The 19,649-nt window shown below is 45.5% G+C and overlaps 1 protein-coding gene across 1 annotated transcript in view; it reads left to right on the top strand.

Moving 5' to 3' along the window:
- The window catches only part of NDE1 (nudE neurodevelopment protein 1), a 178,921-nt gene extending 160,016 nt beyond the window's left edge, over positions 1 to 18,905 (top strand). The window contains exon 9 of the mRNA XM_078663189.1: positions 13,131 to 18,905. Within this exon, the coding sequence (XP_078519315.1) occupies positions 13,131 to 13,224 (94 nt within the window). The 3' untranslated portion in view covers positions 13,225 to 18,905. The remainder of the gene's footprint in view (positions 1 to 13,130) is intronic.
- The last annotated feature ends 744 nt before the right edge of the window (positions 18,906 to 19,649 follow it).

Raw genomic sequence — 19,649 nt, 5'->3', positions numbered from 1 at the left:
GCAAACAAATAACTTAGACATTGATTGTTTTTCTCCTCAACTGTGATACATGAGGTGGGGAGGAGCTGAATGAAACGAACTGGAAAGGGAATGTTGAAGGTACCTGTTGTTTAGGGAAAGGTATAAGACCCTCATAAGGGTTGTTGATGATAACATAGAACTTGGGTATTTCCCACACCTCTCACTGGAGGTACACTCACTTTGTGAATAAAGGTACAGATAAGGGAGGTAAAAGTTTAAACAGTGTAGAGAAGTCAAAGCCAGTAAAGTTGAATCTAATGTAATGAAATGTACCATCGATATTGATTATTGATTTAAGTTAACAAATCTGAGAGTGTTATTACTGATTTAATGACAGATGTATTGTATTGTTGAAACTAGCTGGTAAATTGCTTAGCAGTTTAAAAGTACTCACTATTTCCAAGACAACCTGAAGTGTATTAAGTGGTGTATACTGAAAGCAAAAGAACAAAGAAATTATTTTTATAAAGCAGTACTTATTTTCCTATACTTTGGTGTAGTGTTGTTTTTGTGTGCTATTGCGTGGATTTACTATTGGGTAGTTTGCAACCTCACACTTGTGCCTCTAGAATTGCTTGTCTTACCCCTAGGTCAGGCTACCCTAGGTGACCTGGCATCTCAGGTTCTAACACACAGGGTACTCAACAAATGCAAAACCAGCAACATGACACTGATTCTGGTGGCATCACAGTGGGCCAGACATTCCTGGTTCTCACAAATAGTGGAGATGGCACAGGGACCACCTCACAAGTTTTCAAAAAGAAAAGACTTGCTCACCATGCAAAACAGGGAGGTGTACTCCACCCAGAGCCAGAGAGCCTCTGTCTGGCGGCATGGCTCCTGAAGACGTAGAGTTTGCACACCTGAAACTCCCAGAGATCACACTGCGGGTGCTACGGGAGGCAAGGAGACCTACCACACGGAGGTGCTATGTGGCGAAATGGAAAAGATTCACACAATGGTGAATCAGGAAAAAAACTACACAAGAAAATGACCAAGGAATCAACTGTGCTAAAATATTTAACACACCTGCTGAAAGCGAACCTAAGCTCTACCTCGCTGAGAGTACACCTAGCAGCGATAGTAGCCTACGCAAGAGGAGAGGCGGGAAAGAGCTTCTTTACATGACTAGTGAAGAGATTCATGGAAGAGGCTAAAAGGATCGCCCCACCAAAGAGGATGCCGCCACCGGCATGGAACCTTAATGTAGTCCTAACAGAACTTATGAAGGCGTCTTTTGAACCTATCCATAATGCCTCACTACAAATGCTCACAATGAAGACAGCCTTTCTACTGGCAATCACCTCGCTAAGCAGGGTAAGCGAGCTGCAAGCGCTAGCACTACAAGAACCCTACATCCAAATACACAATGACAGGGTGGTAATGAGAACGGACCGACACTTTATGCCGAAGGTGGTGTCAAGGTTTCACATAAACCAAACAATAAAGGATACCAAGCTTCTTTCAGAACCCAACCACAAGCACAGAGAGGGCACTGCACACTCTCGACGCTAGAAGGGCATTAATGCATTACATTGAAAGAACATGAAGACCAGTAACAAAGGGCACCATGGCACGATGGATCGCACAAACTATACAATTCTGCCACAAGCAGAAAGGGCAAGAGCTACTAGGAGGAGCACAAGCCCACTCTACTAGGAAAAAGGGAGCAACAATAGCCTCCTGGCTAACACACCCATACAAGACATATGCCTGGCGGCAACTTGGGCTTCAGTGCACACGTTCACTAAGCACTACTGCGTGGATATACAAATGAACAAGAAAGCACAAGTAGGACAAAGTGCTTCAACATATATTCACCAACCAACGCTCATCTTCCACCCAGCTGCCACAAACATAACAAACCGCTACAAAGTCTATGCACAGCATAGTGAATCCAGAAAGATTTGCGCTGCAAAACGAATAGTTTCTTACCTGCCGGTGTTGTTTTGCAGCTTGAAGATCTTTCTTGATTCACTATCGAACCCACCCACCTCTGCCAGAAACATGAGACCGGAGGAAAAGAGAATACAAAGACAATATACAGTACAACTCTTTAAAAGAGACAAATCAGGAGTTCCTTAAAAAAGAAGAAAGAACCTGAAATGATTGCAAAAAGGATGAATAACAATGGCACAAAAACAGGAGAAAAAAAGAATCCGAAGGGTGGGAGCTTCCGCAGGAAGCGTGCCGACGTCACAGGAAGGACACCAAAAGGTGGGACGTCGACGCCCACCTGGGCTACAAAAAAAATAAAACCGAAAAGACTACGATTCCGGACCCAACTACTAGACCGCGGAATAATTCAAAGCATAGTGAATCCAGAAAGATCTTCAAGCTGCAAAACAACACCGACAGGTAAACTATTCGGTATCCCTAAGGGCTTTCGGGTGGTCGCTACTGTATAGAAGGAGGATTTGGCAGTCTGCCGGTTTTTTGTTGACAGTCTTGAGTTTCCCATCTCTTTGTGAGATCAAGAGATCTAGCTAGGGAATACTATCAGTAGATGTAGTGTGTGTGAAATGAAGGTAGGAATTGATAGTGTTGATCCATCTGCAAGCATGTTTTTCACTCAACACGCTATCACCTTTAATAAAATCAGGATGTCGTCCATATATCTACGCCAAAGTAGTATGTTGGCGTTGTAGGGGTTAGATTCCTGGAAGATCAAACGCTGCCATGTAGTTACAGGCTAAACTGGAGGTAAATATACTACCCATAGATGCCGCCTGGGTCTGGTGATAGTTTTTTTTTTTATTGAAAGAAGTTTTCAGTTAAGGCTAATGTTGCACACTCAATGATGTAGCTCACTGGTGTGGGTAAGTCCCTGTCTTCAGCTCAAAGATCAGTTTCTATCACCTCTAGAGTGGCTGTCTGAGGGATGTTAGTATAGTGAGCCTCAACGTCCAGGAAGACCAGTAAATCAATTTAATTTGAAGTGTCAATCTGCTCAATGAGCCGCAGTACATCCCTTGTGTCCTGTAGAAACGTGGGAGATCACTGGTTGTAGAAAATGGTCATAGAAGCGAGACGGGCTCGAAGATGGAATTGATCCCTGATACAATAGGTCTTCCAGATGGTGGGTGAATATCCTTGTGGATTTTAGGTAGAATATAAAAAAAGTAAGGAATCTTGGGTTCCCTGTTGACAAGGAAGTCTGCTTCATTCTTGCTAATCCAACCCTGTATTTCTGCAGTTGAGGCCATGGCTGTAATTTGAATGGTCAGACAGCCCGTGGGGTCGTTGGCAATGGGAGTATAGTAGTGTCGATTAGCCAGCTGACGGTTGCATTCAATGTCATAGACTGTAGTAGACATAATCACAGTGGCCCCTCCCTTCTCTGCTTGCTTTTTAGTGATCATCTGATCATTTGCCGAAGAGTTCACAGCCTTGAGTTCCAAGGTAGAGAGATTGTGGAATGGGGCACTTTTGATCTTGCTTTTGGAGAAATCTTTCAGAACAGCATGTCCAAATGTCAGGATTTCATTGGGTACCATGCTGGCATTTGGGGGGAAAAGGGACTGGTTTCGTAAGCCAGTATCCGTTTGTTCTGGGGTAGGTTTGTCCTGAAAAAACGCCTGTAGGCTTATCTTGCGAAATCTATTTTGGAGTTCGCAATTGTCTCTGAAATTATCTGTTCTAGATGTAGGTACAAACCTAGGCCCTTCTTAAGGACTTTAGCCTCAGTGATGCCCCTAGGGGACAGATTAACTATCAATTTTTCTTCTCTTCGTAACCGTTGGCCTTTTCTTATTCCGTTGCTACCCCAGCTGTCAACACTAGCATACTCTTACGTAGGCATGCTTGGTTTCGAATCTCTGGATTCAAGCAGGAGGTGCAATCCTCCTTACTTGTCCAGAATTCGGCAGCCAGACTGCTTACTGGGACAAAAAAACGGTCCTCAGCCAAACCCGCCCTAAACTCCCTCCACTGGCTCCCTATCCAGGAGAGAATCAAATTCAAGTCCCTTTGCATAACGCACAAAATCCTTCAGGGCAAGGGCCCCCCAATCTTAAAAGCCTTGATTACCCCCTACAAAGCCAACAGAGAGCTAAGATCTGACCACCTCTTCCTCGCAAACACTCCCAGAATCAGGAAGGCTCGAACAGGAGGACGTCTATTCTCCTACAATGCCGCAAAGCTCTGGAACTCTCTCCCCCTCAACATTCGCAAAGAAGCCAATCTACTGAAATTCCGTAAACTCCTGAAAACTTGCATTTTTTCCTAGGTCACCCCTGCTCCTTAACCAGTCCACAACTCAGCGCTGGGACCCCCTCTGGTAGCCACGCGCTCTACAAATCCAATTCCATTCCATTCCACTTAACCACCCCTTTGATAAAGAGCATCTATTTGGGTCATCAGTGGATACTTCATTAGAGAAAATGAAGAAAAAAAACTGAAATAGCAAAGTCCATAGGGGATTTACAATTGCCTTCTATCCTGGGGTCCTTTTGCTGCTCCTTTTATAAGGTTGGCTCAAAATCAGTGCCATCAGAAAATCCCTCCTCCTCTTATAAAGGGAACAACCACTCTAACTCCCCTAGAGGCTATTTTAGAGGAAATTACAGAGGAAATAATAACAAGGGAAGAGGCAGGGGAAACTCCACCCGCACCTTCCCTGCCAATAAGCCGTGACTTCCCTCAGCCCGGGCTACAACAGCTTCCCGGTGCACACACACACCCGCACCCCAGTACTTCACAGGTCTTTAAAAGACCATTTACATGTTAATAAAGCTTTGTTGCTTGTATTTCACCTCTTAGCGCCCCTACATCTCCACGCTGACACACTGGAATCCCCCGGGCCCCCACAGAGCAGTCTCTCAGAGACTGGCTGCTGCAACCCGCAGTGTTTGCTAACACTATTTAAATTTTTTTTTTAACACAGGTAGGATGTCTGCAAGTTTTGCTGGCCGCCAAGGAAGGCTTGCCGGGCCGCTGGCTTCCCGCGGGCCGTACTATGAGTATCCGTGCTTTACAGCTTTCACGCCTAGCTCAAAGCATATGGAGATGGGCCATACCTCAAAAGACAAATCTCCTTGTGGAACACCTCCTAGGAGTAAACAACCAAATGGCAGATATGATCACATCTCTCAGAAGAGTTGGTGAGCTCCAGGCAGTAATTATACAAGAACCATTTTTACAAATGTATCAAAACAAAGTGGTTCTTACGACGAATCCCAAATTCCTGCCCAAAGTAGTTTCTGCCTTTCATCTCAATCAGTCTGAGCTACCCATATTTTTTCCTCAACCAGATTCAGTAGCAGAACGTGCTCTTCACACATTAGATGTGAAAAGAGCAATACTGTATTACATCGAAAGAACTAAATCTTTTCGAAATACAAAACCACTCTTTGTTGCTTTTTCACCACCGCATAAAGGCAATCCCATATCAAAAGCATGTATTGCACGGTGGATCGTTAACTACATCCAAACATGCTATATTAAAGCTAAGCGCACATTAACAGTTCCCCCTAGGGCGCACTCTACACGCAAACTAGGGGCTTCTATGGCATTCTTAGGGAACATACCCTTAGATTACATCTGCAAAGCAGCAACATGGTCTACGCCACACACATTCACAAAACACTTGTGTAGATGTGTTAGCAAAACAACAAGCTAGTGTGGGTCAGGCCGTTTTCAAACCACTGCCACAGGTCTGCCACCACTTGGGAGATAACTGCTGTATAGTCTATGCTAAAGCATATGATCTACAGCTCATACGCCTCGAACGGAAAATGCTACTTCTGTAGTAGGGGATCTGTGTATAGTCCTAATCTAGTGAATAGTCCCGCCCATGTGCGTGGACCCCAGAGCAATTAAAAATAATCTCTTAAACTGTCTTCAGTGCGGACCTGCATAGACACTTAAGAGAAAATTAAAGACAATAATGCAGCCTATACCTACAAGGCTACACTGTCCAGTACTTCAACTAGAAATGCAAACAATATTCCACCAACATCACATTTAACACAGTCTGTCAAGTTTCACCCATAGAGAAACTTCCCCTTCACAAAATCCTTAGAATGATAGAGGTAGAGATGGACAGACAAGCCCCCATAGGCTGCCATTATATGTCTGGAAAAGGGATACCGTGCCTTTAAGGAACTCTCCAGAGACCCTCGGTATCCCATGATGCACATCAAACTCCTTTTACTTTCAGGTTTTTTTCCGGCTCCTGCTAGCAGGATCCGGGAGCACTGAGCTCTCCCTTTTTGGGTGTTTTTCAAATTTTTTGCACTTTTAAAGTGTTAAGAGTGTTTCACTCGATGTCTGAATTTTTCTTCTACCTGTTTCTGGAGTTTTTGGCCAGTTTTGCCCACTCCTTTGTCGAATATGCCTCCCTTGTTCGACAAGTGCCCGGAGTGTGCCAGGAAGAAGGCAAAGTCAGACCCTCACAGGGTGTGTATCCTCTGTCTCCCATCCTCTCATGTCCCTGAAGACTGTGAGATTTGCCAACAATTCTCCAGGAGGACCCTGAAGGACAGAGAGAAGATCCGGCTCCAAGGACTGGAGCTCAGGAGACAGCAAGATCAAGGTGGATCTGGGCATGGAGGGACTTCGTCCTCTGGCCGTGCTTCGGCCTCTGGTGGGCTCCCCAGTCAAGACAAGGCCAGAAAACGGCACAGGTCGCCGTCGATAGCCTCAACGTCTGCGTCGAGGGGGATGACCACCATCTGCTCCCCGTCATCCCAGGGCTCTGGGTCGAAGCGGCGTCGCTGTTCGCGTCGAGGGGACCGACGTCGAGACCCCGGACGAGGTCGACGTCGAGGACTGCGTCGACGTCGAGACACCATCGACGTCGCGAGGGGTCCGGGAGACACCGGCGCTCGCCGTCGAGGCGACACCGCCGTTCGTCGACGAGGAGAGGCTCGACGTCAAGGGATGTATCGACGTCGAGACGTTCGACGTCGAGGAAAGAGAAGTCGAGGTCCTGGGGACGTTCAAAGGGCAGCACTGTGTCCCAGGACTCGGTAGTCACCCTGTCTCTGCGTCCATGAGCCCATAGTCGTGCCGGCGCTAGTCTAAGAAGAGATCGGCCTCTAGAACATCCTCATCAAGGCATGCACAGAGGAAGAAGAGAAGAAGAGAAGAGTGGTGTGGTCTGCGGACTCTGATTATTCTCAGACCTACTCGCCATCTAGGCCCAGGACGCCTACGCCTCCTCGGTTGCCTAAGGATCCTCCGTTGCCTAAGGATCCTCCTTCTCGTAATCCTACCCCTCCTCCTCCACCTCCTCGGCCTCATCTTCCTCCTCCTCCTCCTCCTCCACCACCTCCGCCTCCTCCAAGGTCTGTATCATTGCTGCGCCTTCCATCTCCGCCTACAGGGCCTCCACATCCTATGCTTCCGGTTCGGTCTCCGCGGCTTTCCCCTCCAGTACGGCCAGTGGATCGCCCTAAGCCTAGGAGATCAAGGTCACGGTCCAGGATGAGACACCGTTCAAGGAGTGACCGTCGCTCTTCAACGCGGTCAAGACATCGTCACCGGAGGGACAGATCCAGGTCCCGTCACTCGGACTCTTCCAGTGCCCGCGACTACTCACCCACCTTATCAGATTCACCACTTATGAGGGTGCCAAGAGGTGTTGTTGAGAGGGGCGGCGAAGCTGGGAATTACGCTGTCGGTCCCCACACCTTCTACGATTTTCGAGACCCTGCACAAGAAGCAGTTGTCGCCTCCCTTGTTGCCCTTGGTGCCAGGGCTGGAGGAGCCGGCTATGGAGCTCTTCCTGACTCCGGCGTCGACGAAATCTGCTCCTTCCCGACTGCAAAAAAAATACAGAGCCCCAGACTCCGATCCGGCGTTGCTTAGATCGGACCTGGTGCCGGATTCAGTGATCGTCACGGCGGCTAGGAAGCAGAACGCTACTGCCCCTTCCTCTATGGTGCCTCCGGACAAGGAGAGCCATATGATGGATTCCACGAGAAGGAAGGTGTGTGGTACGGCAGCAACGTCAATAAAAGCTGCTAGTGCCACGGCTCTCCTGGGTCGGTATGACCGGTCTTTATGGGACTCCTTACAACAGTTTCTGGAGCACCTTCTTAGGGACAAGAGGGAGGATTTTCAGGAAATCATCGAGGGCATGATGGTATCCAACCAGGTGATCAGCTCGGCTGCAGATTCCTCTCTCCTTGCGACTCACGGCTAGTGCCACCGGATTAATCTTAGGCGTCATGCCTGGTTGCGCCTGACTTCGCTAAAACCGGAGGCGCAGCAGAGAGTCGCCAACCTGCCGTTCTCTGGTGCTACGCTATTTGGAAAGCTTGCGGATGAGGAGATGGCATGAAGGCGGAGGCTGAAACCCTGACAGCCGTCGGGTTAGAAAAGCCGCGAGAGAAGAAGACCTTCCGCCCCTTCCAGTGACGTTTTGGTGCCCAGGGTAGAGGACAAGGCCGTCAAGCTGGGAAGCAGCAACACCAGCAGCAGCAGTACCAGCGGCGTCCATTCCAGAAACGCCAGAGGGGTAGAGGCGGCCAGCAGTCCTCCTCGACGCCTAAAGGCCCGGCCGGGTCTAGGCCCTGAGGTGCTATTTCCCCCTCGTCCGTTAACCGCTCCGGTGGGGGGAAGCATATAAAATTACTTGGCAGAGTGGAGAAAAATTACTCCGGACAAGTGAGTGCTGAATATTGTTTGCAATGGAAACAGTCTGCGTTTCGTCAGCCCGCCTCCAGCGATTCCACCGGTTTGCTCGCAGTTCCAACTGCGCGAGCTTCAAGTGAATACCTTGCTAAGAAAAAGGGTGATTGAAGACGTCCCTCTGTCTCAAAGGGGAAAGGGTCTTTACTCACGGTTCTTCCTGGTACGCAAGAAGGACAAGAACGATTCTAGGCCCATTCTGGATTTGCGACAAGCAAACAAATGGATTCGCAGAGAAAAGTTTTGCATGCTGTCTTTGCACCAGATTTATCCTCAGCTGCAGAGAGGAGACTGGCTTTGCGCGATAGATCTGCAAGATGCGTACTTCCATGTGCCCATTGCACTGAAACACCGGAAGTTCCTGCGCTTCCTAGTCGGCACCAATCACTATCAGTACACCGTACTACCGTTTGGACTGAAGTCTGCACCCAGGATTTTTTCGAAATGCATGGCTGTGGTGGCAGCGCACCTGAGAAAGAACAAGGTGTTTGTCTACCCGTACCTGGACGACTGGTTGATCAAAGCCTCCACCTTCCAGGAAGCACAATTGCACTTCAACATGACGGCCGTTCTGTTGAACCAGCTGGGTTTGCACATAAACATGTCCAAGTCTGTCCCGACTACTGTCCAGTGCCTACAGTACTTGGGAGCCTCCATCAATACGCTGTCAGCAAGCGTGTCTCCTTCGGAGGAGCGACGCTTATCGATCCTTCTCATGGCTGTTCCATCTCCGACAGTGAGGACGGTGTCTTCTCTACTGGGGTCGATGGCCTCTTGCATCTTCCTCACTCCACATGCACGGCTCAACATGAGCCCGCTGCAGAAATGTTTGGAGGACCAGTGGGATCAGAGGCGAGGGAGCTGGGACGACCGGATCAGGCTATCCCTTCACGCCCTACAGTCCCTGAAATGGTGGTGTTCAGCAGAGAACATCCTCAAGGGGGTTCCATTCCACAAGGACATTCCGAGTCAGACTATCGCCACGGATGCGTCTCTCCTCGGCTGGGGAGCACATTCAGACCAGCTACAGATTCCGGGAACGTGGTCCCCAGCGGAATCCACGTACCACATCAACTTCCTGGAACTCAGAGCGGTTCACTTGGCCCTGAAGGCTTTTCATCCGTCCTTCCAGACCAACTCCTTGCTTGTGCAGACGGACAATACGACCACAATGTATTCTCTCAACAAGCAGGGGGGCTCAAGATCGCGCACTCTGTCACTGGAAGCGCAGGCGATCTGGCACTGGCTGCTGGCCAGAGGACTGACGATAACGGCCACTCATCTGCCAGGTGTGCAGAATGCTCAGGCGGATGCCCTCAGCAGGCTCGTGCAAGAAAACCACGAATGGGTTCTGAACGACGAGGTTCTAGAAGGCATCTTCGGGAGGTGGGGCACTCCAGACATAGATCTGTTAGTCACCGCCGAAAATAGAAAATGCCGAGACTTCGCCTCCAGGTATTACCAACCGGGGACTCTGGGGAATGCGCTATGGATCAGCTGGTCGAACAGCTTTCTGTACGCTTTTCCACCCATTCCCCTGATTCCGGCGGTGCTCATCAAGCTGTCCCGGTCCAGAGCACGGATGATTCTCATTGCTCCGGAGTGGCCCCGACAGTGGTGGTTCACGGATCTGCTCCACCGGTCTCTTCAGCCTCACATGCGACTGCCGTGTCGGCCGGACCTTCTCACGAAGTTCGGGGGGGGCAGATGGTGCACCCCAACCTCTCATCATTGAGTTTGGCAGCATGCCTCCTGAGATATTGCAATATGGACACCTTCATCTGCCTGAGGATTGCATGAACATTCTCAAGGAGGCTGGTGTACGTCCAAGAACTATGATCCGACGACCTGCAAGTAAGATGTTGTCCTTCCATATCTTTTGCATTTGGCTCAGTCCGGCCTTAATTTTCAATCTATTAAGGTTCACCTCGCAGCGTTAACTGCGTACAGGAAATGTCCTTGACAGACTTCCTTCTTCCAGGTCCCTGTGATTAAAGATTTTTTTGGAAGGATTGAAGAAAGTGTTTCCTCCTGTTCGGAGTCCTTCGCCTTCCTGGGAGTTGAATGTGGTGCTGTCCAGATTGATGAAGGATCCTTTTGAACCCATTCATAAGGCTTCACTGCAGCACTTATCGTGGAAGGCGGCTTTCCTTGTGGCCATTACATCGGCCCGAAGGGTGAGTGAGATTCAGGCATTATGTTGTCAAGAACCTTATACTGTTTTTCATGCTGCTAAGGTTGATGCGTACTCACCCGAAGTTCCTTCCTAAGGTGATCTCTGATTTTCATGTTAATCAGACTATAACTTTACCTATGTTTTTCCAGAATCCTTTCACTCCAGCGGAAAGATCTCTTCATTCCCTGGATGTGAGAAGGGTATTGAAGTTCTATCTGGATAAGACCAAGGACATTCGTAGGTCAGACCAACTGTTTGTCAACTATGGGTCGGTCAGGACTGGTCTTGCTACCTCAAAACAGTCCATCTCTAGGTGGATTGTGTCCTGTATCCAGTTATGTTACCAGAAGGCTAATAAGACCTTAGGAGGTAAGCCTAAGGCTCAGTCCACCAGGGGCAAAGCGGCTACAATGGCTTTGCTACGTAATGTTCCCATTGCAGAGATCTGCAGGGCTGCCACGTGGAAGTCGGTCCATACCTTTGCTAAGCATTACTGTCTGGACTCTGATGCCAGAGCAGATGCTCAGGTGGGGAAGGCTTCGTTAAGAAATCTGTTTGCACAGTAATGGTGTTGTCTTTTTCTCCACCGCCGGTTAGATTGCTGGGATGGGCTTGCCATTCTATTCACTAGACCATGACTATACACAGAGATCCCCTTCTACAGAAGGAGTAGTTTCTTACCTGTAACTCCAGTTCTGTAGTAGGGGTATCTCTGTTATACTCATAAGCGCCCGCCCTCCTCCCCGGTGGAGAAAATGGTACTGTAATGTATGCTACAGGCCTTGCTTTATACACCTTCAAAAAGAACTGAAAGTAAAAGGAGTTTGCTGTGCATCATGGGATACCGAGGGTCTCTAGAGAGTTCCTTAAAGGCACGGTATCCCTTTTCCAGATATATAATGGCAGCCTATGGGGGCTTGTCTGTCCATCCCTTCCTCTCTATCATTCTAAGGATTTTGTGAAGGGGAAGTTTCTCTATGAGTAAAACTTAACAGACAGTGTTAAATGTGATGTTGGTGGAATATCCTTTGCATTTCTAGTTGAAGTACTGGACAGTGTAGCCTTGTGGGTATAGGCTGCATTATTGTCTTTAATTTTCTCTTCTAAGTGTCTATGCAGGTCTGCACTGAAGACAGCTTAAGAGATTATTTTTGATTGCTCCGGGGTCCACGCACATGGGCGAGACTATTCACTAGATTGACTTTAACAGAGATACCCCTACTACAGAACTGGAGTTACAGGTAAGAAACTACTCATTACCCAGTATGCATCTGTTCTTGGCATATACAGCTGTAGATTCATATGCGACCCGCCTCCCCGGGTATCTTTGTCTGTTGCAGTATCACCTTACTTAGATACAATATACATGGACATCTCTTACTAACTCCATCACCCTTACAACAAAACCATCTTGGGATGGAGCTGATGCCCATGCACACTATCATCGAAAGGAGGAGTCACCTACCTTGTGACTAAGATTTCTTCTAACAAAAATAATATGCAAACATCCGGACCCAACAGCAGATGGCGATCTAAGCTAAAGCATATGAATCTACAGCTGTATATGCCAACAACAGATGCATACTGGGTAAGTAGCATTTTCCTTTTACCTACCTGTACCAGGTCCTGCTTGGTTCTAAAAATAAAATACTGGAAAGGAAATGTTTTTCATACATACAATTGGTCTGAGTTCAGTCTTCTAGTGTGCGAGATCATTTCTTGTCTGAGTGAGTATAGTAAATGCTTACACTACCCTTTGTGAAAGCCTTACTGCTCACCTGCACTACCAGAAATAGAGAGTCTGGTATTATCTACTTTAACCTCTGTAAGCCTTTGGGGATCCACTGGATTCTGTGCATACTATTCTTCACTTTGGTATAGTTAGTATATACAGAGGCAGCTTCCTACAATAATGCTCTGCACCGGCACTTATTTCTGACAATTCACCACAAGGTGGCGCTTTCACAGTTTTGAAGCAGAGCACATCAGCCGAGTATTTAACAGTATTTAAATTTACATTAATTCATCGTCTAGGCCATTTTCACAGATCTTGGTGACATGGAATTGCCAATTTATCGTACTTGCTGGAGTTTGATAAGTGGCGATGGCTTTGTGCGAGTAAGGACATTGGGCCAATCAAGCTGCAGTACCTTCCAGTGAAATCCCCTGGTACTTACACTTTTTTTTGTACAAATTAAGCACTGAAAATAAGTATTCAGTTTATGCATTTTATTTATTGGTGGATTGTAGAATTATTTTAAAGTTTTGTTTCTAATATTTTTCTCTTTACTCACAGGTTAGGAAAACGGCTGGAATTTGGATCATTATCTTCAAATATTCCCTCACATATGATTCCTTCACCGCAGGGTGTTGTCAAGATGTTGCTTTAAAAACTGCTCCATGATGGATTTCACATTTTATCATTTTTTTCGTGCGAGCTTGGAGCTATTGTTCTCTCCAGGCATTGGACCCATCAAAAGTTACTTTTTATTGTTGTTATTTCTTTTTTTTTTTAAAGTGATAGTGGCTAGTTAAAATAGGAAGCAAATTATGACAGAAGTATTTTTCTTTATTGTAATCTCTGTACACGACTTAAGCACCATGGGCCCAGAATTTGTTTTTGAAAAGCAGTCCGTGGTGGTATCAACACATTTTTTTCCCTCCATATCTTGATCACTTTCACACACAATGCACTCCTGTTTTTTGATCGAGAGAGGAAAAAAGGAGGGGACATTGCCATAATCTACAAAGACATTTATAATTGTAGAATCAAATCTAACCTAGTACTCGATTCTGAGTCTTTTCTTCTCTCTTTCACTGTCAGCTACTTTGTCCTTTTCAGGATTTCTCATCTACCGTCCGCCAGGCCCACGAGGCCTTTTCCTCAGCTCGGTCCCAGAAGTGGCTGCTGCGCTGGCAAAATCCGTCAGCAATTTTGCTCTGATAGGGGACCTTAACCTTCGTTTCGAGGACCCTAGTAAAAGAGACGCATCTGAGTTAATACAAGATCTTGCTGCAATAGAGCTTATACATAACGTTACTGCACCCACAAACGTAAAAGGTCATACCTTGGACCCTGTGTTCACTAATATCTTGAAATTGACAGTAGAAACTCCTATACCGTTACCTTGGACTGCCCATTTAATGATCCCCCCCCTCACTTAAATCACCATCTCATGGTGAACCTAAGGTGCATAAGTCGGCAAAAGGTCGTCCGTGGTCTAAACTTCCCATTGGGGCATGGTCAACTCAACTTACAAACTCAAAGCCTATCCTTGAGACTGACATGCCTTCGGCAGCCAAATCATTCAACTGTTGGTTGGAATCCTCACTGGATAAAGTAATTCCGGTAAAAAAACTTATCGTAGGATAAGAGAAAATATTTCCCCATGGTACTCTCCCCAGCTGAGAATACTCAAACAGAAATGCAAATAATTAGAGAGGATCTGGAAGAAGGATTTTAGTGAAATCACCCAAAAAACTTATAAGGAAGCTATAAAGCAATATCAAACAGAAAATAAAAGGGCACAGTCATATTACTATGAGGACAAGAAGAAGGAAGCATCTAACGCCCCCAAAGAAATCTTCCGAATCACCAAAGCCCTTCTTGAGCCCACCCCGCATGACCGTTCTAGAAACACATCCAAGGAACAGTGCCACAAACTGGCTAACTACTTTCAGGGGAAAATACAAGCTATTTACAAATCCCCTCCCTGTATGTCCACTACCTTGTGATCCCGACAGGCTTATGACGGACGTCACTGGGCCACAGGGGCAAGGGGAAGGGGTAGTAGCTATTCCCACTCTGGAGGAATTCCCTCTCCTGGATATGGAGACTCTTGCTAAAAATTTTACCAAAATTAAATCCGGATATCCTTTATACCCCGCCCCTCCGCACATCCTATCCAAGGCTAAAGACATGATAATTCCAGTTATCCAGGAGGTGCTTAACAAGTCAATTACCACCAGCCATTTACCATCGATTTGGAAGCATGCCATGGTAAAAGCACTACTCCAAAAACCCAGTCTTGACCCCGAAGTTCTGAGCAACTACCATCCTATATCTCTCCTACCACTACTTAGATAAAGTGGAGTTAATGTTTTTCTAGGATTTTACTGTATTCCTCGAAACCCATGAGCTACTTAATCAATCTCAGACAGGTTTCCGCCCTCAGCCCGGCACAGAATATTTCCTCATGGCTGTGACTGAGGAAGCTAGGAGGATAGTGGACCCATCCTTCTGGATCTCAGCGCGGCTTTCGACAGTCAACTTTGATCTTCTTATTGATAAGCTAAAGAGAGTTGGGGTTGCTGGAAGTGCCATCTCCTAGATCCAATCATTCTTCAATGGTAGAACTTTCCAGGTCTTTGCAGAGGACCATATCTCCAATCCTCTTCCGTTGAACTATGGAGTGCCCCAGGGATCTTCCCTGAGCCCAACGTTGTTTAACGTATATATGAGGCCACTAGCTGAGGTCATCCAGCCGTATGGGATCAGGGTGGTCACCTACACGGATGACACCCAGCTGGTGATTTCTTTAAATCATCCACGCACTGACCAGGCAGACTTGAAGCTCTGCCTAGGAAAAGTCGCCTCTTGGATGGAACACTCCTGTCTTAAGTCCAACAGAGAATAAACAGACATCATGTATGTGGGCAACTCTGCCAAGCTAACCCCTAACTGTCATGGCCTCCTTGCATATGCCCCCCCCCCCCCGTCCCGAAGTCCAAGATCAAGAGCCTTGGGGTATTGTTGGATGACTCACTTAAACTTGATCAATAGGCAGTGGCAGGGGCCTGTCATGGCACACTTAGAAATCTACGGAAGGTTCTTCCCCTACTGCCCCCTGTATCCAAGAAAATAGTAGTCCAGGCCTTGATTCTTTCACGGCTGGACTACTGTAACTCATTGTATTTAGGAGCCCCGAAGTCCACCATACGGAAATTCCAGGTGACCCAAAACTGCACCACACAACTTTTAACAGGCTGCGGCAGCAGGCAGTCTGCTAGCTCCAGTCTGAAACCCCTCCACTGGCTACCAATAAAGGAAAGGATCTCCTTTAAGGCCTTATGCATGGCTCATAAGGCCCTCAGGGGCACAGGCCCCGAATTAATCAGCCCCCGATCACGGCATATATTCCCTGGAAGTCTCTTCGCTCAGAGAATTTAAATCTAGCCTGCATTCCTAAAATTAATAGGCAGCGGAGTGGAGACCGGTCCTATTCATACAACGTAGCGGGACTATGGAACTCCCTCCCCCTCAACCTCCGACAAACGAAACGGGCCACCCCCCTTTTCGGAAGGGACTGAAAACATGGCTTTTTCAGAAGAATAATTGCTAGCTCTCCCTCTCAGCCTTTACTGCCGCTAGCGCTGGGATGCCTCCGGGTAGCCATGCGCTTTAGAAATGTTAATAATAATGAGAGTCTGTATTCAAGCAGCTTTTCTGGAGTGATGGACACTGTTTACCCTTATATGAGAATGGACTGCCTTCTGTTTTTTTCACTCATAATTCAGTTAGATTACTTGTTTGCTATTTTTAATTACCTGCTTTGCATTTTTTGCCCAATAGTTTTTCGATTTCCTTTACTTAGAATGGATTCATCCTTCACTCTGGCTTTGCTCATCAAAACGTTCTAATGCTGATCTTGCCTTCTGTTTAGTCACTGATACCAGTTCAACACTGGTGAAAAAAATGGTTAAAGCCACCTTTTTATTCTTTGAAGAAGCAGCCATTTATGTGAATCTGTTATTGAACTACAACATTGAGTTGCTGTCCTTTAATACCAAATATATCCCTTCCTCCCGCAATGTAGATTTCTTTTGATGCTGAGGAGGTGGGATTACTTCACTATTCTCCTGTTTGTAGTAAGCTTGGCCCAATTTTGTATAACTTTTAAAAGCAAGATTTGTTAATTTCCATAATGTCTTTTATTGAATTTCTTCCATCTCAATAGTTCTCCCAGTAGATATCCGAATCACTGAATGCTTACTGCATTGCTCGGGGCCTTTTGTTTGCAACCCAGTATGGTCCTCATAATGTTACCAGAATTCATCCCAGGCACATTTTTCTCTATAGAGGTTTACTGATAAAACTACAAGATAAATTGCTGCAGTTAAACTGGGTGCTCCTTCTCCTGCATTAAAATGTTTCCTGAATATCTGCTTGGCCAGTGTTGGTGCAGATTCAAAGATTTTATTCAACTATTGAATTCCACTGGTTGGAGATATAAGATTGATAGTAAAACAAAAGTTGCTTTCCGCGTTACTTCTGGCCACTGCAGAGTCTTAATCCTCAGTGTTGCACTGTTCCATCTTCCATTCCCCTTCAGGTAGAACTTAAATAAGTGAAAGGTGCTTTGTAGAAAATGAAGGTGACACGCAGGATAGCACATATAGTCCAGTGAGTAATGCCCTTGCCTCAGTTAATAGAAAAATAATTACCTGGTTCCTGCTTCTAATTGCATGACTACAGTGTCCACAATAGTTTATTACAGAAAAGTGTGGCTCTTTCTGTGGTGCGTCCAATGCATTTGACCTTTTATATGCATTTCTGTATTCCTCTTTATTTGCTGTATTTCTACCTTCACCCAGAACTGATAAAGTGTAACAGAATTTTAAGACCAACTCTTACCTTGTGAAAAATACACTTTGCACATCCATTATCCATTTCCAATGTTCTGGAAACTAGATGAGTGACTAATTCATGTAGTCTCAATAACTTAAATTGGACCAAGGCTGTTGTTGGGTGTCTTCAAGGTGCCTAAACATTGTGACGACACAGGGTTGTCTTTGGATAAACAGATCATTACCATGTACTTCAATGCAAAAAAGTATGTCAGAAATGTGATAGAAACCAGTATTTATATATACACTATCTTTTTTTTAGCCCCTCACTAAAACTTTTATGCGATCGCCCACAATGATCATCTTGATTTTTAACCTTCAGATTCCTACGTTTACATCAAGTTCTATTTTAATGACTGTAAGCGTGCTATTTGACCAACCAATATGGTCTGCATCCGAATGCTCTACCTGTTATTTTCTTTATCTGTTTGGCTGATCAATTAAAATCATGCACTTCTCAGAAACAATTGTCCATCAAAAAGTTGTCCAGATCTAGAGGAGGAAACATCGTGGTGATATTTTGTAAAATGCACATTGTTCAGCCTAAGTCTGCGGGGCAGAATACAAACAAGTAATCCATGGTTGCATCTTGTATTAATGTTGTAGAGATCAATATTGTATTGCAAGAAATCCTTTACAAATATCACAATATAATGCTTAAATACTAACTTGGTTAGATGTAATTTTGTGAGACTCTAAATGATGATATTAAGAATATTGTGTCCCATTCCTAACCTGCCTAGTAATTATTCCCTGGTTCTGTTTTTATTTTGAAGGAAGGGAGTTGAAGTTATCATCAGCAGCAGAAGTCTAGAGTGGTTTACCATGTAATGTAACACATTTTGTAACTTCGATATATTTTTTTTAAAGTTAAGGTCAAGACACTGGAAATGTCTGTATTGTTAATGTTAGCTGCTCTTAAACAGAAGTAAATCCATCCCTTGTAATCCTCAACACTACACTGCAGAAAAAATGCCTTAACAAATAGAAGGGATCTAAAATCATGTATATGCACTTCAACATATTATGCAACTTGTGTGAATGATGCTTTAAAATGGTGCATTAGATTGTTAACTGAGATGCATACTGTATCCACATACGTAAGCAATAAATTGTGACAAAAAAGGCATGTTGGTTATCCACATGACTCTTTAATGTCTATAAACTAGCATAGCAAATCTAATTTCTGTTTGAATTAGCACAATTGAGCTTTACCATACAATGTACATACCCTTGTTTTAAATGAAATAGATTTTTACTTTAGTTATGACACTGTTTTAACTTTTCTTCTACATGTATGTGATAGCAAACATGTTAACGGTGACCCTCTTTTTCTGGCACCGTATGCTTTCAGTTTAGAAAGTAACCACAGTTTGAGCTTACTTTGTATAAACCTTTAGTGACTGGTAACCAGTAAACTAAATAAATTTATTTTGCAATTTTCTGCCTCTTCTTTTTTTGTAGATAATAAAAGCTTTAAATAATAAACATTTGTATATGAGCAGTAAGAACATCTAGAGTGTTCCATTAAAGACCACCAAATGTCCATATGGAGAAAAGAAAATTGGATAAAGATTCAGGAGTTGGCCGTGAAATGCTTCTGGTAATGGAAACGTGTAACAATGGCACCAAATTAGATTTAAAAAAAAATAGCCCAGCCAAACCTGTACTTTTGCAGAGTGCTTTTTTCTGGATTCACATGCTGTGCATTATTCTGCCATCTAGTGGTTGGGTCCAGAATTGTCCCTAAAAACTTTTGTCCTTCTACTATTTAGGTCTCGCATGGCGTAATGCGCACATGCGCAGTCAAGCTTGCGAGATTTTATGTTTCCGAGTGAACTTCACTAGCGAGGGTTAAGCCCCGTCCCTCTTCTCCATTGTTTGGCCTCCTAAACGGGGGGCAGCCATTGGAGAAGAGGTCCTAGTGACGTTTTTCTTTTTCTTTTAGCCCCATCCTTTTCAGACTAGGCTCCTTGACTTACTGCTGTGGTAAAAGGTTTCTTATCTTCTTTATGGGGCGACAGATGGCCCCATAAAGAAGATAAGAAAACTTTTACCACAACAGCAAGTCAACCCGAGCCCGTCCGAGTGGGATGGTGCTAAAAGAGAAAAGGCTGTTCTGCCCTGTTAACGGATGCTCGTCTTAACGTTATCTCCGTTCGGGTTTTAAAAGACTTTATGTGACCCA

Source organism: Lissotriton helveticus, chromosome 10, assembly GCF_964261635.1.
Source record: "Lissotriton helveticus chromosome 10, aLisHel1.1, whole genome shotgun sequence".
Lineage (NCBI taxonomy): Eukaryota > Metazoa > Chordata > Amphibia > Caudata > Salamandridae > Lissotriton > Lissotriton helveticus.
The sequence above is the reverse complement of the archived record's forward strand: the minus strand, read 5'-3'. Positions and strand labels throughout refer to the sequence as shown.